We start from the raw sequence: 24,561 nt of genomic DNA on the forward strand, positions 1-24,561 counted from the left end.
TGGCGGCCGGCCTCCATGAGGCGCCGCACGCCCCGCCCCGCCGGCAGAGCGGGAACGCTTCCCATTGGAGGAGGGCACGAAGCGCCGCGCGCTGATTGGCTGCGCTGCGTGAGGAGGGAGGGCAGCCCATTGGCCGCGGGCGGGCGGAGGGGCGGGGCGCTCCCCGTGAGTTGCCATGGGGACGGGGCGAGGGGCGTGGCGCTCCCCTACGCGGGAAGGGGGCGGGGCCGCGGCGCGCGTTGCCATGGGGACCGAGGGCCCAATGAGAGCCCGGGGGGCGTGGCGCTCCTAATAAGGAACTCGTTGCCATGGCGGCGAGCCGAAAGGGGCGTGGCCGCACCGCGCGTTGCCACGGGAACGGGGCCGTGGCTCTCCCCGCCCCGCCGTGCAGCGCCGCACCCCCGTCACGTGACCAGGGCGCGGCTCCCCCCTCCCCGCCCCGCCCTCGTCACGTGAGGCCGGCGGCGGGTCACGTGGCGCGGGCGCGATGGCGGCGGCGGCGGCGGCGGCCGAGCCTCAGCGGGGCGGCGGCGGCGGCGGGGGGGGGGAGCCGGAACCTGCCCCGGGGGGCGGTGAGAGGGGGCGGGGCCTAAAGGGGGCGGGGCCTGGGGGGCCTGGGGAGGGAGGGGCTTGGGGGGGGGCTTAGGGGGGTCCTGGGGGTTTATGGGGAGAGGGGAGGCCTGGGGGGGTCTTATGGGAATTGGGGGGGCTTTAGGGGGGCTATGGGGAAATGGGGGGTCCTGGGGGGGTCTGTGGGGGTTTAGGGGGAGAGAGGGGGACCTTGGGGGGGGCTGTAGGGACGGGGGGGGTCCTGGGGGGCTCATGGGGGTTTATGGGGATGGGGGGGCCTGGGGGGGTCTTGGGGGGGGGGCTGTGGGGAGAGGGGGGCCTGGGGGGGTCTTATGGGAATTGGGGGGCTTTAGGGGGGCTGTGGGGAAAGGGGGGTCCTGGGGGGGGGTTATGGGGGGGCTCATGGGGATGGGGGGGGCCTGGGGAGGGTTTATGGGGATGGGGGGGTCTATGGGGGGGGGGCTATGGGGAAAAGCAGGGGTTAATGGGGAAATGGGGGCTATGGGGTTGGGGGGGGCCCTACAGGACTTGGGGGGGGGGGGCCCGGAGGGGGGTCCCAACCCCCCCCCCCCCCAGGCACCTCCTCGGAGCAGATCATGAGCACGGGCACGCTGCTGCTGCACGGGTGAGCGCGGGGGGGGGTATTTGGGGGGGGGGGCTCCTTTTCGGGGCCCCCCCTCACCTTTTCCGCCCCGTGCCCCCCCCCAGCTTCATCCGGGAGCGCGTGGAGCGCTGCGGGGACCCCCAGCTCGTGGCCCGGGGCCGGGAGGAGCTGGGGGGCCCCCGGCGAGCCCCCAAGCTCAAGCAGCTCGCCGAGTTCCTGCAGCGCATCGGGGACGAGCTGGACAGCAACACCGAGCTGCAGCGGTACGGGGGGGGGGGGGGGCTAATTAGGAAGGGTTAATTACCCCGGAGGGGGGTTAATTACCCCGGGGGTCCTGACGCCGTGCCCCCCCCCCAGCATGATCGAGCAGGTGGGCTGCGACTCCCCCGCGAGGTTTTCTTCAGCGTGGCCGCCGAGATGTTCGCCGACGGCGCCTTGAACTGGGGCCGCGTCGTCGCCCTCTTCTACTTCGCCTGCCGCCTCGCCATCAAGGTGAGCCCCCCCCGGACCCCCCCCCCCAAAATTAGGGACCCCCCGCATCGCTACGGCCCGGGGGCCCCCCGCTTTGGCCCCCCCCGGCCCCGCTTCCTTCCCCCGCTGCTGTTTTGGGGTCCTGTTCCCTCCCCAAATCCCCCACGTCCTGCCCCACATTGTGCCCCCCCCAATACTTTAGGCCCCCCCATACATTTAGAGCCCCCCCATATATTTAGGGCCCCCCCTGTACATTTAGGAGCCCCCATATACTTTGGGCCCCCCTCAATAAGTTTAGCCCCCATGTATATTTAGGAGCCCCCCTCAATATATTTAGCCCCCCTGTACATTTAGGAGCCCCCCAATATATTTAGGGCCCCCCCATACATTCAGGCCCCCCTTGTACATTTAGGAGCCCCCCAATATATTTAGGGCCCCCCCATACATTCAGGCCCCCCCTTGTACATTTAGGACCCCCCCCAATATTTTTTAGCCACCCCTGTCCATTCAGGAGCCCCCCCGTACATTTAGCCCCCCCCACTACTCCCCATCTCCCCACTACCTCGTGCCCCCCCCCCCAGGTACCCTCCAGGTCCCCCAAGTGCCCCCCCCCCAATTATTCTGCGCCCCCCCAAATATCCCACGGGTGGGACCCCTCCCCCTTAAATATCCCAACTGCCCCCCCATGCCCTAAGCCCCCCATAACCCCCCCAACAACCCCCCGTGACCCCCCATAGCCCTCCCCTTCCCCGTCCCATCCCCCTTTAACCCCCAAGCCCCCCCACCGCAATACTCCCCCCATAACCCCCTTTAACCCCCCCAATACCCCTTCCCCCCATTTTCCCCCTTTTTCCCCCCCAAACTCCCCCTTTAACCCCCACGCCCCCCCACGCCCCCCCCACGCCCCCCGTGCCCCCCATTTAACCCCCCGCCCCTTCCCCCCCATTTTCCCCCCTTAACACCCCCAAAACCCCCCTTCTCCCCCCATTTCCCCCCTTCTCCCCCCATTTCCCCCCTTTCTCCCCCCCCCATACCCCCCCCCCCATTTCCCCGCCCCCAACCCCCCACGTCCCCCCCCCCCCGTGCCCCCCCCCCCCCCCCACCCCAACCCCCCGCGCCCCCCCCAGGCGCTGACGGCCCGCGCCCGGGCTGCTGCGCACGGTGGTGGGCTGGACGCTGCAGTACCTGCGGGAGCACCTCCTGGGCTGGATCCAGGCGCAGGGCGGCTGGGTGAGCGCCCCCCCGTTAATTAACCCCCCCCCCCTAATTACCGCCCTAATTAACCCCCCCCCGTGTTAATTACCCCCCCGCAGGAGGGGCTGCTCTCCTACCTGGGCACCCCCACCTGGCAGACCCTCACCATCTTCACGGCCGGCGTGCTCACCGCCTCGCTCACCATCTGGAAGATGGCCTGAACGGCCGGGGGGGGCCCCCCGGGGAAAGCCCCCCCCCGGGAAAAAAGCCCCCCTGCCTCTAAAGGACCCCCCGTTAAAAAATCCCCCCCCGTTTTCCTTCCCCCCACCTTTTTCCTTCCCCCCCCCTTCCCCACCGTGCCTTGGGCCCGTGCCCCCCCCCCCCCCCCCCAATTTAATCCCCGGGGGGGGGGCACACACAAATCGTGCCCCCCCCCAATAATGAGCCTTGGGGGGGGGGGGGGCTGAGCCCCTGCTGCCCCCCCTTATTTAAAAAGGGGGGGCAAACGCCTCCCCCCAAATCGAGCCTTGCAATGGTTCTGCCCCCCCAAATAAAAAGGGGGCCCCCACTCTGCCCCCCCACCAATTTATTGAGGGGGGGCTGGGCATTATCCCCCTCAAAAACTGGGTCCCTGCCCCCCCAAAAAAATGGGGGTGTGGGGGGCAGCTGGGGCTGCCACTGCTTATTTATTGCCCCCCCCCTTAATTAACCCCTCCCTAATTAAAAGCCCCCCCCTTAATTAAGAGCCCCCCCCGGTGCAAAATGGGGGGGCTCCCCCTTTAGGGGGCTTTTTTTTAAGGGGGGGCCCCGTTACAGCCCCCCCCCCCCAAATTTCAGTGGTCCCAATTCGCAATCAGTGTCTGGGGGGGGCACAAAGCGCCCCCCCCGCGGTGCTCTCGGGGTGGGGGGAGGGGCGGGTGATGACGTCACCGGGGGGGGTGTTTTATTTTTGGGTTGATTTCCTGGCGTTTCGGGGCCGTTTTTTAATCCCGGGTTTTTTTTTTTGTAGCGTTTTTTTGTACGGGCGCCAATAAAGGGCGAGAACGGGGGGGCAGCGAATTTTTTTTGGGGGGGGCGCCGATTTTTTTTTGGGGGGGGGGGGGAAATGGGGGGGGGGGGTGGGGAGGGGCGGATTCGTTTCCCCGGCAGTTGCCGGGGGGGGAAGGGGGGGCAAAGTTCGGGCTCCTCCTGATGGAAGTTTCGGGGCGGGGGGGCACAAAATGGGGGGGGGGTAAAAAAAAAGGGGGGGGATGAAAAGGGGGGCCACGGGGTGGGGGGGGAAGTGGGGGGTTTATGGGGGGGGGGCGCGTTTTGGGGGTGTGTTTTGAGGGGGGCAAGTTTCGGGGTTATTTCGGGGGGGGGGGGGCACCGTGGGGGGGGAGGAGCACAAAGGGGGGGGGGGGCAAAGTTGGGGGGGGCAAAATGGGGGGGGGGCACGAGGTGGGGGGGAAAAAGGGGGTTATTAAATGGGGGGCACGATATGGATGGGGGGCAGGGTGTTTGGGGGGGTATCCCCGTTTTGCAGGGGGGGTCCCAGCACCCCGCCCCCCCGTTTTTTGCCTGTTTCTTTGTTTTTTTGACCCCCCCCCGAAAACAAGGTTGCTGCCCCAAAAACCCGTTTTTTCCCCCAAAACCAGGTGCCCGCCCCAAAAAATTACCCCCCCCACCCCCAAAGTTTGACCCCCCCCCAATTCCCCAGGACCCCCAGCCCCCCCCAAATTCGCCCCCCCCCCCCCCCCCGAAAAATCTCCCCTCCCCCCATCGTCCCCACGTGACCCCCAGCGGGGTAAGGGCGGCGGCCGCTTCCTTCCTCACGTGACCCCGCCCCTCCACGTGACCCCGCCCCTCCACGTGACCCCGCCCCCTCCACGTGACCCCCCCCCCAGCGCCGCCATTTTGTTCCCCCCCATTATTTAAAGGGGCCGCCGCCCCCTCAGGGCCCGGAGCCGCTGTTGGGGGGAGGGGGCTGGGGGCGTTTGGGGGCTGGGGGTCTTTGGGGGGGGGGGGGTCCTGGTGCCTTTTGGGGATCCTGAGGCTTCTGGGGGTTTCTGGGGCCCTTTTGGGGGTCCTGGGGTCTTTTGAGGGGGGCCTTGATCCTTTGGGGGTCCTGGGGAATCTTTTGGGGCTTTTTGGGGGGTCCTGGGGCTTCTTTTGGGGGTCCTGGGGTCCTTTGGGGGCTTCTTCCGGGGGTCCTTGGGGATTTTGGGGAGGTCCTGGGGCCCTTTGGGGCTTGTTTTGGAGGGTTGTGGGGCCCTTTTAGGGGGTTCGGGGGTCCCTTGGGGCTTTTTGGGAGTCCTGTGGCCCTTTTGGGGTCCGGGGGTACTTTGGGGGCTCCTTTGAAGGGTTCTGAGGTATTTTGGGGGGTCCTGGGGTCCTTTGGGGCTTCCTTTGGGGGTCCTGGGGCCCATTTGGGGTCCTGGGGTCCTTTGGGGGTCGTGGGCGGACCTTTGGGGCTTTTTGGGGGGGGGTCCTGGGGCGGTTTTTAGGGCCCTGCGCTCTTCTTGGGGTTCTTCAGTTCCTTTTGTTGTAAATGACTGAGTCCCAGATCGGACCCAGGCTGGTCCGTATTCATCGCCACTTCCGGGCATTGTAATAATCGGTTTCCCGAAGCCGACGCGCTCCCCGGGGCGCCTGCGTTGTGTTTTTGTTGTGGGGGTGGTTTTATTTGGGTGGGGGGCGCGCCGGGACGCGCCCCACCAGGCCTCGAAGCCTCACCGCTAGGCCCCAGCTGTTACCAAGGCAACCGCGCTTCCGGCTCGCGGCGGTGCATGCTGGGAGCTGTAGTCCAGGGCGGAGCAGCGCGCACGCGCGGTACCCAGAAACGGCGACGGGGAGTGAGGTGAGGTCACATCGCGCACGCGCACTGGCGTTGCTACGCCAGGTGGCGGCCCGCGGCATGCTGGGAAGCGTAGTCCTCCGGACACGAAGCAGCTTCCGGGCGGCCATGTTGCTCCCGGGAGAGGGGCATGCTGGGAGTTGTAGTCTTTTCTCCCAAGGCTGGCTGGAACCCCCCCCAGGCCTTTTTGCCCCCCCCCGGGCCTTTTTGCCCCCCCCCCGCCATTTTTAGCCCCCCCAGCCCCTCCTGGCCCCCCCCCCCCAATCAAAACCCTGAGGCGGTGTGGGGGGGCACCCTTTATTGAGGACCGAACCCCATTTAATGAGCAAAGATTTTTTTTTGGGGGGGGGCAGCGAGGCGGGGGGGCCCGGGGGGGTCCCGGGGCTGCGGGGGGGGTCTCGGTGCGGGGGGGGGGTCGCGGTGCCCCCCCCCTAGATGAGGTCCATGAGGATGTCCTCCTCCATCACGCTGGGCGCCTGCACCGGCTGCAGCCCCCCGGGGGCACGGGGCCGCGGGGGCCGGGGGGGGCAGCAGCATCTGCCCTGGGGGGGGGGGGCAATAAAAAGTGAGGGGGGGGCCCAGGTGCCCCCCCCAAGGGAGGGGGAGAAAGGAGGGGCGGTTATGGGGGGGCTGGGGGGTCATGGGGGAAGTGGGGGGGGGGGAGGGGTAATTTGGGGGGCCTGGGTGGTTTGGGGGGGGTCGGGGGTGTTTGGGGGGTCCTGGGGTAGGTTTGGGGGGGGCTGGGGCAGTTTTGGGGGGGGTCGGGGGCAGTTCGGGGTCTTGGGGCAGTTTTGGGGGTCGGGGGTAGGTTGGGGGGGGGTCTGGGGGGCAGTTTGGGTACGGGGGGGGGGGTCCAAAATATTTTAGGGGGGGGGGAATTAAGGGGGGAACTGGGGGGTCCCGGGGGCAATTCAGGGGTCCTGGGGGTATTGGGGGGTCCTGGGGGTGTTGGGGGGGGCATCAGGGGAGGGGGACACTGGGGGGGGGCATTTTGGGGGGGTCCCAGGGTATTTAAAGGGGGGTAGGAAGAGGGGGGGTCCCAGGGCAATTGGGGGGGGGGCTTTTGGGGGGCAATTTTTTTGGGGGGGGGGTATTTAAGGATCGGGGGGGTATTTAAGGATGGGGGGGTATTTGGGGGGGTATTTGGGGGGGTATTTTCGGGGGGGGGGGGCAGGTACTCACCGGGCAGGGGGGGCGCGGGCCCAGCTGCCCCGGCCAGGGCTGCCCGGGGGGGGCCGTGCAGGAGGGGCAGCGCCTGGTGGGGGGGGGGGCAGCAGCGGCTGGGCCGGGGGGGCTGCAGGTGGTGCAGGGGCTGCGCCGGGGGGGCACCGCGCCCTGCGGTTGGGGGGGGGGGGGGACACGCGTCGGGGGGGCACCACGAGGTGTCCCCCCCCCCAGAGCCCTCCCAAATAATCCAGGCCCCCCCAATCCACAGAGCCCCCCCCAATCCACAGCCCCCCCCCAATAATCCAACCCCCCCAATAATCCTTAGCCCCCCCATAATCCTGACCCCCCCCCCATAATTTAAAGACCCCCCCCCAAATAATTTAGACCCCCCCCAATAATCCTCAGACCCCCCTTAATTTTCAGACCCCCCAATAATTACGGACCCCCCCCAATTATTTACCCCCAAATAATCCCCAGACCCCCCCCCAAATTTTCAGACCCCCCCCAATAATTCCGGACCCCCCCCCCCCAATAATTTACCCCCCCAAATAATCCTCAGACCCCCCCAAAAATCCAGACACCCCCCCGAATAATATACAACCCCCCCAATAATTTAACCCCCCCAATTTCCAGCCCCCATAATTTCCAGACCCCCCCCCAAATAATCCGGACCCCCCCAATAATTAACCCCCCCTCCCCAGTTTTCAGACCCCATTTTGGGGGAAAATCCCCATTTTGGGGCCGTTTATCCCCATTTTGGGGGTCTTTTTTTTTGGGGGGGGGGTCCACATTTTCGTGGGGGGTCCCATTTTGGGGAGGGGGTCCCATTTTTCTTGGGGGGGGGCAATCTGTTTTGATTAAGACTTTTGTGGGGGGGGGGTCTGATTTTGGGGGCAAAATCCCCATTTTTTGGGGCGTTTATCCCCAATTTGGGGGTCAATTTTTTTTTCGGGGGGGGTCCGTATTTTCGTGGGGGGTCCCACATTGGGGGGGGGGGGTCCCATTTTTTTTTTTGGGGGGGGGGCCCCCACTCACCGGCTGCTGGCTGAGCAGGAGGCTGCGGAGCTGGGGGTTGGCGCCGGGGTTCTGGGGGCGCAGCAGAGCCCCCCGCGGGGGGGGGCCGGGGGGGCCCGGCCTGGGGGGCCCCGGGGCCGGGGGGGCCCGGCCTGGGGGGGGGCCGGGGGGGCGGCGGGGGGGCCGGGGGGGCTGGGCCTGCTGCTGGCTGGCGGCCGCCTGCTGCTGGGCGCGGAGCTGCAGCTGGGGGGGGGGGGGTTGGGGGGGCAAAATAATGCCCCCCCCCCCCAGGGACCCCCAAAATAGCCCAGAGCCCCCCCCAGGGACCCCCCCGCTCCTCGAGACCCCCCCGGTGACCTCAAGGCCCCCCAGTACAGCAGAGCCCCCCAAATCCCCCCCAGGGACCCCCCCATGCCAAACCCCCCCCCCCAAAATCCCCCCCGGGAGCTCAAGGCCCCCCAACCCCCCTAAATCCCCCCCGGCCTCAAGACCCCCCACCACCAAGACTCCCCAAAACTCACCCCCAAATTCACCCCCCCCCCAAATTCCAGCCCCCCCAATTTAGAGCCCCCCCCCCCAAATTGCCCCCCAATCCACAGAGACCCCCCCCAAAGTCCCAAGCGCCCCCCCAAACCCCATGGGACCCCCCAAATCCCCCTCCCAAATCCAATCCCCCCAAATCCCCCCCCAAAACTCCAAGCCCCCCACCCCCAAAATAATTGCCCCCCCCCCCAAAAATTGCCCCCCAATCCACAAAGACCCCCCAAACCCCATGGGAACCCCCAAATCCCCCCAATTCTGATCCCCCCAAATCCCCCCAATTTCACCCCCAAACCCCACCCCCCAAATCCCCCCCCCCAAAACTCCAAGCCCCCCACCCCCAAAATAATTGCCCCCCCCCCAAAAATTGCCCCCCAACGCACAAAGACCCCCCCAAACCCCACATGGGACCCCCAAATTCCAATCCCCCCAAATTTCACCCCCCAAATCTCCCCCCAAATCCCACCCCCCAAACCCCACCCCCCCAAACCCCAAGCCCCCCACCCCCCAAATAATTGCCCCCCCCAAATAATTGCCCCCCCCCCCCAATAATGCCCCCCCCCCCGTACCAGGCTCTGCTGCCGCTGCTGCTCCTCCATGATGCCCATGGCGGGGCTCACCTGCTGCCCGGGCAGCTGGGGGGGGGGGCAAATAAAACGGGGGGGGGGGGGGGCAAAATTAAACGGGGGGGGGCAAAGGGGTGTGGGGGGTTCCCCCCCCATCCCGGCCCCCCCTTACCTGCGGCTGCACCCCGAGGCCACGGGGAGGGGGCCGGGCTGCTTGGGCAGGAAGGAGGCGGCGGGCACCGGGGCCGAGCCCCCAGCTGGGGGGGGGGGAGAAAGTTGGGGGGGGGGCAAAATATTGGGGGGGGGGTATGGGGGGGTCCCCGAAATATGGGGGGGGTGGGGGGCTGAAATTGGGAGGGCGGGGGGGGGGGGGGGTGGGGGGTCCCTGAAATTGGGGGGGGGGGATTGGGGGGGGGGGGGCCTGAAATGGGGGGGGGGGGCTGAAATTTGGGGGGGGGGACTGGGGTGGGGGTCCCTGAAATTGGGGGGGTGCCAAAATATGGGGGGTCCCCGAAATTGGGGGTGGGGTGGGGGTGGGGGGTCCCTGAAATACGGGGTGGGGGGTGAAATATGGGGGGGGGGGTCCCAGGGGTGGGGGGGGGGGGGGGTGGGGGAGGGGGTCCCTGAAATATGGGGGGGGCAAAACTGGGGGGGGTGTCCCAAAATATGGGGGGGGGCTGAAATATAGGGGGACTGAAAGTGGGGGGGCCAAAATATGGGGGGGGGGCATGAAATAGATGGGGGCTGAAATATGGGGGTCCCTGAAATATGGGGGGGGGGCCGGGGTGGGGGGGGAGGCCTGAAATATGGGGGGGTGTCCTGAAATAGGGGGGTCCCAAAATCGGGGGGGGTCCCCGAAATATGGGGGAGGGAGGGGCGAAATTGGTAGGGGGCTGAAATATGGGGGGGGGGCAAAATATGGGGGGGTCCGAAATGGGGGGGGGGGCAAAATGGGGGGGTTCCCCAAAATATGGGGGTCCCTATGGGGTGGGGGCATCCCTTTAGGGCTGGGGGCGTCCCTATGGGTCTGGGGGCATCCCAGTGGGTCTGGGGGCGTCCCTGCGGGATTGGGGCCGCCCCTTTGGGGTCTGGGGGCGCCCCTTTAGGGCCGGGGGGGCCGGGGGCTGCTTACGGAGCGCTGCTGCTCCAGCTTGTGCTGCTGCACCTGCTTGTGGTTGGTGATGACCTGGCGGATGCCGTTGACGAAGCCGCCCTGGTCGTAGGGGATGAGCCCCATGAAGATTTTCTTCTTGGACGAGTGAGAGCAGCATCAGCACCCGCACCTCGCACGGCGCCGAGTGCGGGAAGTGCACGCAGCCCGCCTGGGGGGCAACGGGGGGTCAGGGGGGCATAGGGATATAGGGACGGGGGCATAGGGGTTATAGGGACATGGGGATATAGGGACAGGGGGTTATGGGGACAGGGGGATATGGGGACGGGGGGATATGAGATATGGGGATAGGGACAGGGACACGCAGCCTGCCTGGGGGGCACAGGGGGGTCAGGGGGCATAGGGATACAGGGACGGGGGGATATAGGGACAGGGGGATGTGGGGACACGGGGATATGGGGACAGGGGGATATGGGGACAGGGGGCATGGGGATATAGGGACGGGGGGATATGAGATATGGGGATAGGAACAGGGATGTGGGGACAGGGACACGCAGCCCGCCTGGGGGGGCAACGGGGGGGTCAGGGGGCGGGGACAGGGGGACAGGGATAGGGGGGCACGGGGTTATAGGGACACGGGGTTATAGGGACAGGGGGATATGGGGACGGGGGGATATGGGGTTATGGGGATAGGGACAGGGACACACAGCCCGCCTGGGGGCGCAAATGGGGGTCAGGGGGCGGGGACAGGGGGACAGGGGGTTGTGGGGTTATAGGGACAGGGGGCTATGGGGATATAGGGACACGGGGTTATGGGGACATGGGGATATGGGGACAGGGGGACAGGGGGTTATAGGGACATGGGGATATAGGGACAGGGGGTTATGGGGACAGGGGAACAGGGGGATATGGGGACAGGGACATGCAGCCCGCCTGGGGGGCACGGGGGTCAGGGGGGGCAGGGACAGGGAGACACGGGGATATAGGGACAGGGGCATGGGGGGTTATAGGGACACGGGGATATAGGGGCAGGGGGATACAGGGACAGGGGGACAGGGGGATATGAGATATGGCAATAGGGACAGGGACACGCAGCCCGCCTGGGGGGGGCAAAATGGGGGGGGGTCAGGGGGACACGGGGGGTCAGGGGGGGCAGGGGGACAGTGTGGGGACAGGGGGAGGTGGGGACAGGGGGATATGGGGTTATAGGGACATGGGGATATAGGGACAGGGGGATAGGGACAGGGCCACACAGCCCAGCTGGGGGGGGGCAAAATGGGGGGTCGGGGGTGAGGGGACAGGGGGACGGGGGGACATCAGGATATAGGGACACAGGGATATAGGGACAGGGATACGTAGGGACAGGGGGATAGGGACAGGGCCACGCAGCCCGCCGGGGGGGGGCATAAAATGGGGGGGGGTCGGGGGGGACAGCAGGGACACGGGGACAGCGTGGGGAGGGGGGCACGGGGGGTGATAGGGACGGGGGGATGTGGGGACGGGGGGACGGGGGACAGGGACGGGGCCACGCAGCCTTGGGGGGGCCATAAAGGGGGGTAGGGGGGCCATAAAGGGGGGGGGGCATGGGGGGGGCATGGGGGGGGCATGGGGGGGCATGGGGGGGCATGGGGGGGGCACGGGGGCCGTACGAAGCCGTTGCCCATGATGCGGTACAGCCCCTTCAGCGACTCCAGGTCCTTGTTGGTGAAGTGGAACTGCACCATGCGCGAGTTGCGGAACAGCGGGCCCAGCGTCGTCTGGGGGGGCACGGCGGGGGGGGTCGGCAACACGGCCCCCCCCCAACACACACACACACCCCCCGGCACCCAAACCCCCCCCCAGCGGGGGGAGCCCGGCCCCGAGAGCAGATGGGGCCCCCTGCAGCGAGGCTCTAAGGAGGAGGAGACCCCCCCCAAAAATAATTGCCCCCCAATTATGCCCCCCAAAATAATTGCCCCCCATTGTGCCCCCCCACCAAAAAATAATTGCCCCCCCAATGTGACCCCCCAAAATTGCCCCCCCAATTGTGCCCCCCCCAATTGTGCCCGTGCCCCCCCAACTGAGCCCCCAGACTGACCCCCCCAACCCGAAGACCCCCCGCTGACCCCCCCCAAATGTGACTTCCCCAGGCTGACCCCCCAACCAAGCCCCCCAAAGTCCCCCCAAACCGACCCCCCCACATTGCCCCCCAACTGACCCCCCAAACTGACCCCCCCATTGCCCCCCAACTGACCCCCCAAACTGACCCCCCCAAACTGACCCCCCCAAATTGCCCCCCACTGGCTCCCCCAAACCGACCCCCCAAACTGACCCCCCCAAACTGAAGCCCCCCAAATGACTCCCCCCAAAGCCCCCCAAAATGGAGCCCCCCAAACCGCCCCCCCCACTGCCCCCCCCAAACTGACCCCCCCCAAACTGACCCCCCAACATGAACTCCCCAACTGACCCCCCAATTGAGCCCCCCCCCCAATTGCCCCCCCAAACTTAAGCCCCCCAATGACCCCCCCAAAGCCCCCCCAAACCGAAGCCCCCCCAAATGCCCCCCACCCGACCTCCCCCAATCTGACCCCCCAAACCGCCCCCCAAAATAAAGTCCCCCCAACCGCCCCCCCAAATTGACCCCCCCATTGCCCCCCCCAACATAAGCCCCCCCCCCCATTGCCCCCCCCAATGTGTCCCCCCCCCCCAAAAATCGCCCCCCCCCCACCAGGAGCTGCTGGGGGATGAGCTGCATGATCAGCTTCTGCGGCCACTGGTCCGTTTTCCTGGGGGGGGGGACACACGTGGGGGGGGGGCGTTAGGGGCTGGGGGGTCCTGCCCCCCGTGCCCCCCCCGCGCCCCCCCTCACAGGTTCTCGCCCTGGTTGACGTAGACCTGGCAGGGCAGCGACCGCGTCAGCTTCGTGCTCGAGTCCACCGAGGCCGGCTTGGGCTTCTGGGGGGCACCGGGGGGGCACATGGGGGGGGGGCAGAGCCCCTCCTGTGCCCCCCCCCCCAGTTTTGTGTCTATCCCCCCCCCGGGGTGTTCCCGGCTTCCCATTGATGCCCCCAACCCGCATCGACCCCCCCCCCCATTAAATGCCCCCCCCCCCCCAAAAAAACCCCCCCGGGACCCCATCACGTCCCGCCCCCCCCCCTTTTTACTCTGGGACCCCCCCAGATCCCTACAACCCCCCCCCCTTTTAACCCCCCCAAATTCTCCTCCCACAATGGGACCCCCCCAAACCTGCCCCCCCCATGCCCCCCCCCCAGCCCCCCCCACCCCCTACAGACCCCCTCCAGCCCCCCGTGACCCCCCCAGAACGCCCTCAAGACCCCCCACAACCCCAAAGACCCCCCAGAACCCCCCCCCCAGCCCCTCGGGACCCCCCAGGACCCCCAAAGCCCCCCCAGGACCCCCCCACCTCCATAGACCCCCCCCCCCCCCCCCCCCCCCCACCACAGACCTCCCCCCCACCCCTCAAGGACCCCCCCGTAACCCCCCAGACCCCCCCATGACCCCCCATACCCCCATAGACCCCCCAGGACCCCCCAGGACCCCCAAGCCCCCCAGACCCCCCCAAGGCCCCACAGACCCCCCCAGGACCCCCCCGGCCCCCATAACCCCCCCAGGACCCCCCAAGCCCCCATAGACCCCCGGACCCCCCAGGACCCCATAGCCCCCCCCCAGGACCCCCCCCAGTACCCCCCCCAACCCCCCCCAGCACCCCCCGGACCCCATAGACCCCCCCGGACCCCTCTCAGGACCCCCACCCCCACAGACCCCCCGGACCCCCCAGGACCCCACAGCCCCCCCCCAGGACCCCCCCCCCAACCCCCCATACCCCCTAGGACCCCCCCAGAACCCCACAAACCCCCACTGACCCCCCAAAGCCCCCCCAAGACCCCCCCAAGCCCCCCAGACCCCCCCCCCAGCCCCCCTAGCCCCCCCCCCCCAGGACCCCCCCAGCCCCCCCCCAGCCCCCCCCCCCCCACCCCTGCCCCCCCCTCACCTCCTGCCACTCGAGCACCCCGCTCCAGGCCAGCACCTTGTTGCTCACCGACTGCTGGGGGGCGGCCCCCAGCGCGGGGGGCGGCGGCCGGGGGGGCCACGCTGCTGGGGGGCCCCGCTGGGCTGGTTTTTTGGGGGGGGGCAACGGGATTAATTTGGGGGGGGGGGGGGGGGCCAAAATCCCCCCCCCATGTCCATTTACAGCAGCAGGGACCCCCAGGCCCGATTTGGGGGGGGGCAACGGGTCTGACCCCCCCAAATACACTTGGGGGGGCCCAAAATTATTTTTATAGTTGGGGGTCCCCAAAACCCCCCCAACCCCCCCAAACCCCCCCCCAAAACCTCCCCAAAACCCCCCAACCCCCCCAAACCTCCCCAAAACCCCCCAACCCCCAAACCCCCTTAACCCCCCCCCCAGACCCACTAGCCCCCCCAACCCCCTGGGGGCGGGGACATCAGAGCCCCCCCCCCCAAATTTATATTGGGGGGGGGGCAGGAGGACACTCACCATGGGGGGCTCCGGGCTGGGCCGGGGGCTGCCCGGGCGGGGGCCAAGAGTCCGGCGGCGGCGCTGGGGGGGGCCCGGGCTGCGCGGGGGGGGGGCAGCTTGGGGGCCAGGGGGGGCGATGGGCTGGGGGGGGGCCTGGGTGAAGGGGGGCTGCAGGGGGGACTGGGGGGGCAGAAATGGGGGGGGGCAAAGGGGGGCAGGAAGGGGGGGCAGGAAGGGGGGCAGGAAGGGGGGCAGGAAGGGGGGGGCAGAAAAGGGGGGCAGAAAAGGGGGGGCAGAAGGGGGGCAGAAAGGGTGGGGGCAAAAAGATTAATTAATATGGGGGGCTTCAAATTGGGGGGTAAATTAAAAAGTGGGGGGGCACAGCAAGGGGGGCACCTGCACCGATATGGGGGGGGCACAAATACCTGGGGGGTCACAAGGAGTTGGGGGGGGTTGGGAATATTTTGGGGGGGTCACCAATATTTGGGGGGCACAAGGATTGGGGGGTTGCCAATATTGGGGGAGTCCACAAATGGGGGGGGGTCAAAAATAATTGGGGGGTCAGAAATAATTGGGGGGCTGCAAATGTTAGGAGAGCCCTTGAATATTGGGGGGGGGATAAATATTGGGGGGACAAATATGGGGGGTAATTTGGGGGGGGCACCCCAATAGTGCGGGATTACACAAATATGGGGGGCACAAAAATACGGGGGGGGCACAAAAATATTGGGGGGGTCACCAATATGGGGGGCGCATAGAGGTAGGGGGGCACCCCAATTATGGGGGGGCACACAAATATTGGGGGGGCACCAAGATGGGGGGGTGCATAGAGGTGGGGGGCACCCCAATTATGGGGGGGGGCCACCAATTATGGGGGGGCACACAAATGTTGGGGGGGCACCAATATGGGGGGCACCGCAATTATGGGGGGGGCACACAAATATGGGGGGGCACCCAAATACCGGGGGGTTACCTTTTCCCCCCAAACCAACCCCAACCCCCCTTTCCCCCCCGAACCCCCGTGGCCGTACCCTAAAGGGTCCGGGGGGTTTTTTTGGGTGCCCCCCCCCCGATTTTTGTGCCCCCCCCCCACTCACAGCGCTGGGCCAGGCTCTTCTGGTTCTTGGCCGCCTCCACGGCCGACTGCGCGGCGGCTTGGGCGGCGTTCAGCGAGCTGGGGGGGCACCTGCAACACGGGGGGTCACGGGGGCAGCCCCCGGACCCCCCCATTGGAAATGTGCCCCCCACCCCCCTGTTTGTTTTTTTTGGGGGGGGGGTGTTACCTGGTAGGGCTGCGGGTTGGGCTGCGGGGGGCGGGGGCAGCGGGGGGGCGGCGGCGGCGGCGGGGGGGCAGCTGGGGGGGGGGCGGCGGCTGCTTGGGGGGAGGGCGCTGGGGCCGGCGGCGCTGCCTGCGGGGGGGGGGGGCACAAAATTATGGGGGGGGGGGTTAAATAGGGTTTCAGCCCCCCCCCGTGTCCCCAATGCCCCCGAAATGACCCCAAAACCCCCCCGAATGACCCCAAAGCCCCCCAAAAGACCCCAAACCCCCCAATGACCCCACCCCCCAATGACCCCGAACCCCCCAGTGACCCCAAACCCCCTCCCAATGACCCAACCCCCCAATGACCCCAATCCCCCCCAACGACCCCAAAGCCCCCCCCAATGACCCCAAACCCCCCCAATGACCCCAAAGCCCCCCCAATGACCCCAACGCCCCCCCCATGACCCCAAAGCCCCCCATAACCCCCCAACACCCCCGTACGACCCCAAGTTCCCTCCCAGTGACCCCCAATTCCCCCCATGCAACCCCAAATCCCTCCCCCCTTACCCCAAATCCCCTCCCATGACCCCTACGACACCCCCTATGACCCCGAACCCCCCAAATGACCCCAAAACCCCCCAATGACCCCAATACCCCCCCAATGACCCCAAATCCCCCGAAACGACCCCAAATCCCCCCGAAACGCCCCCAAATCCCCCAATCTCGTACCGGGCAGGGCGATGCCGCGCAGCAGCACCATGTGCCGCGGGTCCTGCCCCAACGCCCCCTGTATCACCCCAATACCTCCCGATATCCGGCCTCTATGACCCCAATACCCCCCTGTATCCCCCAGTGACCCCATAGGACTCCAAATCCCCCCGAAATGACCCCAAATCCCCCAAAATGACCCCAAACCCCGTACCGGGCAGGGCGATGCCGCGCAGCAGCACCATGTGCCGCGGGTCCTGCCCCAACGCCCCCTGTATCACCCCAATACCCCCTGTATCCCCCTGTATGACCCCAATACCCCCCAAATGACCCCAAATCCCCCTAAAATGACCCCAAATCCCCCAAAATGACCCCAAATCCCCCGAAACGCCCCCAACCCCGTACCGGGCAGGGCGATGCCGCGCAGCAGCACCATGTGCCGCGGGTCCTGCCCCAACGCCCCCGGTATCACCCCAACGCCCCCGATATCCCCCTGTATGACCCCAATACCCCCTGGATCCCCCCCAGTGACCCCATAGGACCCCAAATCCCCCCGAAACGACCCCAAATCCCCCCGAAACGCCCCCAAATCCCCCGCAGTGACCCCATACCGGGCAGGGCGATGCCGCGCAGCAGCACCATGTGCCGCGGGTCCTGCCCCAACGCCCCTGTATCACCCCAATACCCCCTGTATCCCCCTGTATGACCCCAATACCCCCCAAATGACCCCAAATCCCCCTAAAATGACCCCAAATCCCCCCAAAATGACCCCAAATCCCCCGAAACGCCCCCAACCCCGTACCGGGCAGGGCGATGCCGCGCAGCAGCACCATGTGCCGCGGGTCCTGCCCCAACGCCCCCGGTATCACCCCAATACCCCCCCCAATGACCCCAATACCCCCCTGTATCCCCCAGTGACCCCATAGGACCCCAAATCCCCCTGAAATGACCCCAAATCCCCCAAACCGGCCCCGTACCGGGCAGGGCGATGCCGCGCAGCAGCACCATGTGCCGCGGGTCCTGCCCCAATGCCCCCGGTATCACCCCAATACCCCCCCCCAATGACCCCAATACCCCCTGTATCCCCCTGTATGACCCCAATACCCCCCAGTGACCCCACAGGACCCCAAATCCCCCCGAAATGACCCCAAATCCCCCGAAACGCCCCCAAACCCCGTACCGGGCAGGGCGATGCCGCGCAGCAGCACCATGTGCCGCGGGTCCTGCCCGCACTCCTTGGGCTGCGGCTCCATGGCCCCGGCCGGCGGCGCCTTCTCGCACAGCGCCCGCAGCGCCGGCAGCTTGCGGGGCGCCACCACCGAGAAGTGGATCCCCCGCTGGGGGGGGGGGGGCGTCAGGGACCCCCCCCAACGGGTAGGGACCCCCGAGTCGGGGACCCCAATATCGGGGGCCCCCGTTACAAATCCCAATCTTTGGGACCCAAACGTTAAAAACCCCAAAATTACAGACCCCGATGTAAAAAAACCCAAAATTAGGACCCCCCAAGCACCCCAATATTTAAAAACCCCGCATTAAGGCCCCCCCCCATTTTGGGGACCCCCCAATAGGACCCCGATATGAGGAGCACCCCAGGAACCCCAATATTAGGGAGCCCCCCCATAGGACCCTGATATTGGGGACCCCCCCCATGGCACCCTAATAATGGGACCCCCCCAATGGGACCCCGATATTGGGGACCCCCCTTAGGACCCCAATACCAGGGACCCCCCCAAACCCCCATATTGGGGACCCCCATGGAACCCTAATAATGGGACCCCCCAATGGGACCCTGATATTGGGGACCCCCCCCTTAGGACCCCAATACCAGGGACCTCCCCCCCCCCAAACCCCCATATTGGGGACCCCCCCATGGGACCCCGATATCGGGGAGCCCCCCGGGACCCCCATATTGGAAACACCCCCATAAGCCCCCCCCCCACTTCAAAGCCCCCCCCCCAATTTTTAAAGCCCCCCCATTTTGTGACCCCTCCCCTATTCCCCGCCCCACCCCCACCCCCATTTCGGGGTCACCCTCCCCATTCCTGAGGCCCCCTCCCCATTTTTAAGCCCCCCCCACTTTAAGACCCCCCACTTTCTAAGGACCCCCCAAGGGCCCCCCCATTTTATTTCTCCCCCTATTTCCCCCCCTTTCCCCTCACCCCACCATTTCCCCTCCCAATCTTCCCCCGCCCCTTTTCACCCCCCCAATTTTTTTAACCCCCCCAATTTCTTTAAAGCTCCCCCAACTTTTTAAAGCCCCCCAATTTTTTTTACCCCCCTTTTTTTCCCCCACCCCACCCTTTCCCCTCACCCCATTTCCCCTCCCAATCTTCCCCCCAAACCTTTTCACCCCCCCCCCGAATTTTTTGAAAGCCCCCCAATTTTTTAAAGCCCCCCGAATTTTTTGAAAGCCCCCCCATTTTTTTTACCCCCCAATTTTTTTTTAACCCCCCCAACTTTTATCCCCCTCCACCTTTCCCCCCACCCCACCCTTTCCCCTCCCAATCTTCCCCCCAAACCTTTTCACCCCCTGAATTTTTTGAAAGCCCCCCAATTTTTTAAAGCCCCCCAAATTTTTTGAAAGCCCCCCCCCATTTTTTTTTACCCCCCCAATTTTTTTTTAACCCCCCCAACTTTTATCCCCCCCACCCCACCCTTTCCCCTCCCAATCTTCCCCCCAACCTTTTCACCCCAACTTTTCTAAAGCCCCCCCAATTTTTTAAAGCCCCCCAAATTTTTTGAAAGCCCCCCCATTTTTTTACCCCCCCAATTTTTTTTAACCCCCCCAACTTTTATCCCCCCTCCCTTTCCCCCCACCCCCCTATTTCCCCTCCCACCCTTCCCCTCCCACCCCCCCCCTTTCCCCTCCCACCCTTCCCCCCCCACCCTTTTCCCCCCCCCGCCTTTTCGAAACCCCCCCAATTTTTATTTTTTTTTTACCCCCCCGTTAATCCCCCCCCCGAATTTGGGGCCCCCCCCCCACCTCCCCGATGCGCTGCACCAGGCTCTCGGTGCTGCACCCCGAGTACGTGGTGCTCTCGACGGCCGGCAGCAGGTAGGGGGGCGAGTTGCAGATGAGGACGCACACCTTGTGGGTCTGCCCGCTGCGGGGGGGGGGCACACGCACGGTTTTGGGGCGGGGGGGGCTTCATGCCCCCCCCCCCCCCCAAAAAACCAATAACCCCCCTTACATTTGCTCCCGCATCTTCTTGAAGTCGTCGAAGAGCTGCAGGGCGGTGCTGAGCCCCTCGGCGATCAGGCTGCAGCTCTCGCCGCCCCCACGAACCTGCCATGTGGGGGGGGGGGGGGGGCACGGAAAGGGGTTAGGGACCCCCCGCCGCACCCCTAAAATAATTGGGGGGGGAGGAGAGCGGCCCCCCGACCCCAAATCCCCCCCCCGTTGGCACATCCCAGAGCCCCCTTTTGGGGTTTCCAACGACCCCCAACACCCCCAGGCCCCCCCCCCGGTGTCCCCACGGGGATCCCCGGTGCCCCCCCCCCACCCCAAAACCACCCTACAGAGCTCCCCAAGGCTCCCCCACCCCAAAAACTGCCCCCCTAGGGATCCCCACGGTGCCTCTCACCCCAAATCAACCCCCATAGGATCCTTATGGTGCCCCCCGCCCCAAAACAACCCCCATAGGGATTCCCATGGTGCCCCCCACCCCAAATCAACCCCCATAGGACCCTCGGGGTGCCCCCCACCCCAAAACCACCCCCCTAGGGCTCACTGCGATGCCCCCCTCCCCCATGAGGGTTCCCCAAGGCTCCCCCCACCCCAAAACCACCCCCATAGGACCCTTGGGGTGCCCCCCCACCCCAAAACCACCCCCATGGGGATCCCCACGGTGCCCCTCACCCCCAAACCAACCCCCATAGCATCCTTATGGCGCCCCCCACCCCAAAACCACCCCCGAAAGCCCTCCCCAAGGCTCCCCCACCCCAAAACCACCCCCATAGGGCCCCCTAAGATGCCCCCCACCCCAAAACCACCCCCGTAGGACCCTTGGGGTGCCCCCCACCCCAAAACCACCCCCGAAAGCCCTCCCCACGTCTCCCCCCACCCCAAAACCACCCCCATGGGGATCCCCACGGTGCTCCCCACCCCAAAACAACCCCCATAGGATCCTTATGGTGCCCCCCGCCCCAAAACCGCCCCCAAAAGCCCTCCCCAAGGCTCCCCCGCCCCAAAACCACCCCCATAGGGACCCTTAAGACTCCCCCTCCCCCCACGGGGGATCCCCGGGGCGCCCCCCCCACCCCCCCGTGCCCCCCCTCACTGGATGCCGTCGAGCCAGGTGAGGAACTCGTGGGCGCTGCTGGTGGGCGCCTGGCACTGCACGTAGGACTCGGGGGCGCAGTCCACGGTGTTGAACACCACCAGGCTGTACTGCGTGCCGCCGAACTGGGCGCCATGGCAACGCCGCCCGTCACCACGGCAACCGCGCGCGTCGCCACGGCAACCGCGCCGCCGCCGGAAGCCGGGAGCCGTTGCCGCGGCGACGCGTCCCCGTTGCCGTGGCGACGGCCGCCCTTACTTACGGCGGGACCCGAAGGGGAGCGCCGTCGCCATGGCGACCGGGGACGCCGCCGAGGTGGGGAGGGGTGGAGCCGTTGCCACGGCAACCGCGACGCGTCGCCGTGACAACGCGGCCCGCCCCTCAAGTTCTAAGGGCACGTGGTCGCGTCGCCGTAGCAACGGGGCGGGGCCGCGCGGGGGCTCCGCCCACCTCTTCCAGCGCGCGGTCGCCGTGGCGACGGGGGCGTGGCGCGGAATGCCCCGCCCCCCTGCTCGGCGTTGCCGTGGTAACGGCCCCTCCCCTTCCTTGCGTTGCCCTGGTAACGGCCCTTCCCGGCCCGGCGTTGCCCCGGTAACGGCCCCTCCCCTCCCCGCGTTGCCCAGGTAACGCCCCCTCCCCCTCCCCGCTCGGCGTTGCCCAGGTAACGGCCCCTCCCCTCCCCTCCCCGCTCAGCCCCCGCCCCCCCGAAGCCCCCCCCGGACCCCGACTCACGTCGCCCCCAAAGTCGGTCTCGGCCGGCGGGCCCCCATTGAAGTACCTGGGGGGAGAGGGGGGCGTCGGGGGGGGGGGGGCGGGGATTTTGGGGGCACTGGGGGGATTTGGGGGAGTTTGGGGGGGCTTTGGGGGAGTTTGGGGGGATTTGGGGGGTTTGGGGGTTGTGGGGGTGGATCTGAGGGGTTTGGGGGGATTTGGGGGCTCAGGAGGGGGCTGGGGGAGGCTGGGAGGAATGTGGGGGCTTGGAGGGGATCTGGGGGAGTCGAGAGGGTTTGGGGGGGATTTGGGGGAGTTTCAGGGGGGATCGGGGAGGTTAGGAGGGGGTGTGGGGGTTTCACGAGGGGCTTGGGGAGATATTTGGGGGATCTAAGAGGAGTTTTGGGGGGATTTGAGAGGAGTTTGGGGGGGATTTGGGGGATTTGGAGGAGTTTAGGATGGGCTTGAGAGAGTTTGGGGAGGATGTGGGGAGGTTGGGGGGGGGGGGGGATTTGGGGGCGTTTGGGGGGTGTAGGAGGGGGGTTAGGGGAGGGATTGGGGGATATTTGGGGGATTTAAGAGGAGTTTGGGGGGCATTTAGGGGATCGGTGGTGGTTGGAAGGGAACCGGGGGGGGGGGGTCAGGGTGGTTTCGGGGGGATTTTGGGGTGAGGCGGGCGTTTTGAGGTGCTTTGGGGGGTTTAGGAGGGGTTTGGGGGGGGGGGGTTAGGAAGCGGCGGGGCCGTTGGGATGGGATTTGAGGAGGAGGAATTCGGGGGGGCTCCGAGGAGATTTGGGGGTGGGGGTGGGGGGGAATGGGGGGCGTTTTGGGGGGGATTCGGGGGTTCGAGGGGTGCGGGGGGGGGGACGTTGAGGGCAATTTGGTTTTTTTTGGGGGGGGGGGGGGTCACTCACTCGATGGCGGGCAGCAGGTAGTGCTTGCGCAGCGCCTCGAAGTAGGGCCCGAGGTTGGCGGTGCCCTCGATGACGAACACCACGTCCGCCACCATGGCGCCGGGGGGCGGCGCGGCCGGCTCCGGGCCCGGCACCACCATGGCCCCCTCCGCCGCGGGGGAGGGGCCTGAGGGCGGGGGGCGGGGTCAGCGCGCGGAACGCCCCCTCCCCCCAAGCCCCTCCCCCCCCCTTTTTCCCCTCCCCCCCCGGTTTTCCCCTCCTCCCCCGGCCCGCACCGCTCCGGCCGCCGCCGCCTCGCCGCCGCCGCCGCCGCTGCCCCGGAAGTGCTCCCTGGCGCGCGCCGGAAGCGGAAAGGAGGTGGGAGGGGGAGGACACGCCCACTTCCGGCCCCCGCCGTCGCCTTGGCAACGGGGCGCGCTTCCGGCCGGCTCCGCGCGGGGCGGCGGCGGCGGCGGGAAAGTGAGCGGGGAGGGAGGGGGGGAGCGGGGGGCGGGGCCTGGGGAAAGGGGCGGGGCTTGGGGGAGGGGGCGGGGCCGCGAGGGGCGGGGGCTGAGGGGGAGGCCTGTTGGTGCTGTATTAAAGGGGGCGTGGCCTAAGGGTTAGGGCGGGGCTTGGGGGCGGGGCTTGGGGGTGGTGGGGGAAGGGGCGTGGCCTGGGCCTGGGCGGGGCCTGTAGGGTGGGGATGGAGGGGGCGGGGCCTAAAGAGGGCGTGGCCTAAATGGGGTGGGGCCATGACAAAAGGGGCGGGGCTTGGGGGTGCCAAGGGGGCGGGGCTTGAATGTGAGGGGCTTTGGTGTGGTGGGGGCGGGGCCTAGAGGGTGTGGTCAGGGTGGGCGTGGCCATAAGGGGGCGTGGCCATAAGGGGGCGTGGCCAGGAGGGGGCGTGGCCAGAAGGGGGCGTGGTCTGCACGGGCTCTCCCTATACAGGGGGCGGCCATGAAAGGAGGGGGCGGGGCTTAACCCAAACGGGGGGCGTGTCCTAGGTGCGGTGGGCGTGGCCTCACCCGGAAGTGGGCGTGGCCTCACCCGGAAGTGGGCGTGGCCTCACCCGGAAGGGGCGTGTCCATGCCGGAGGGCGGGGCCGTGGCCCTGCTCTGCCTGGCGGCCGGCTCGGGGCTGCCGCTCTTCTGCCGCCCGCCCCGCCCGCAGGTGGGAGGCCCCGCCCCCTTCCCCCTTTAGCCCCGCCCCCCACCGGGGGGGCTAAGCCCCGCCCCCTGACGCTGGCCCCGCCCCCCCCCCCAGGTGCCGTTCCCGGTGGCGGGGGCCCTGCACGCGGCGCTGCTCTACGGGGCCGGGGCCGGCGTGGGCCTGCGGGGGGCGGGGAGCCGCAGCGGCTGCCTGGCCTGGAGGGGCTTCCACCGCAGGTGGGCGGGGCCTGGGGGGCGGGGCCTAAGGGGGCGGGGCTTGAGGGGGCGGGGCTTTAATGGGCGGTGCTTGATGGGGGTAAAGGGGGCGGGGCTTTAATGGGCGGGGCTTGAGGGGGCGGGGCTCAATGGCAGGGCGTAAGGGGGCGGGGCCAAACGGGGGCGTGTTAAAAGGGGCGGGGCTTAAAGGGGCGGGGCTTAAAGGGGCTTAAGGGGGCGGGGCCAAGCGGGGATGGGCTAAAGGGGCGGGGCTTAAAGGGGGCGGGGCCTAAAGGGGGCGAGTCCTTAAATGGGAGGGTCTTTGGGGGCAAGGGGTGGGGCTTAAGGGGGCGGGGTTAAAGGGGGAGGGGCTTAAAGGGGGCGTGGCCACGGGGAGGGATCGGATTGGGGGTCACCGCCAGGGGGCGTGGCCTGTGCCGGGGGCGTGGCCTGTGTTGGGGGGCGTGGCCTGTGCCGGGGGCGTGTCCCCATCCGGCCCCGCCCCCAGCGTGACGCTGATCGCGCTGAGCTCCGAGCCCGGGGCCTGCGAGCGCCGCCTGGGGCAGCTGCTGGAGCGCGCCTTCGGCACCATGGTGAGCACCAGTACGGCCCAGTAGGGACCAGTACGGCCCAGTGGGGACCAGTAGGAACCAGTGGGGACCAGTAGGGACCATTAGAGTCCAGCATAAAGCAATTGGGACCAACGTAAACTGGGATAAATCAGTTGAAAGTGGCGTAACGCGGCCATAACCAGTATAAACCAGGGCAGTAGGCACCAGTATAAACCAGTA

At 67.4% G+C, this 24,561-nt stretch overlaps 2 protein-coding genes across 2 annotated transcripts; one reads left to right on the forward strand and one right to left on the reverse strand.

The window, feature by feature from the left end:
- Window positions 1-1,125: 1,125 nt before the first annotated feature.
- On the forward strand, window positions 1,126-3,075 carry LOC136789347 (apoptosis regulator BAX-like). The gene is given in 6 exon segments (XM_066989411.1): window positions 1,126-1,195; window positions 1,279-1,437; window positions 1,532-1,554; window positions 1,557-1,688; window positions 2,793-2,875; window positions 2,998-3,075. Coding segments are annotated over 6 exon segments (489 nt in total). The 5' UTR covers window positions 1,126-1,166; the 3' UTR covers window positions 3,061-3,075.
- Window positions 3,076-6,086: 3,011 nt separating this feature from the next.
- LOC136789374 (mediator of RNA polymerase II transcription subunit 25-like) lies at window positions 6,087-22,883 on the reverse strand. The gene is given in 20 exon segments (XM_066989426.1): window positions 6,087-6,163; window positions 6,166-6,217; window positions 6,854-6,930; window positions 7,878-8,099; window positions 8,966-9,031; window positions 10,095-10,223; window positions 10,225-10,284; window positions 11,723-11,830; window positions 12,781-12,838; window positions 12,922-13,007; window positions 14,065-14,186; window positions 15,636-15,739; window positions 15,869-15,962; window positions 17,703-17,859; window positions 19,506-19,626; window positions 19,714-19,867; window positions 20,810-20,927; window positions 21,535-21,580; window positions 22,428-22,593; window positions 22,703-22,883. Coding segments are annotated over 19 exon segments (1,971 nt in total). The 5' UTR covers window positions 22,568-22,593; window positions 22,703-22,883; the 3' UTR covers window positions 6,087-6,106.
- Between the last annotated feature and the right edge of the window lie 1,678 nt (window positions 22,884-24,561).

Source organism: Anser cygnoides, unplaced genomic scaffold (genome assembly GCF_040182565.1).
Source record: "Anser cygnoides isolate HZ-2024a breed goose unplaced genomic scaffold, Taihu_goose_T2T_genome scaffold_44_1, whole genome shotgun sequence".
Taxonomy (NCBI): Eukaryota; Metazoa; Chordata; class Aves; order Anseriformes; family Anatidae; genus Anser; species Anser cygnoides.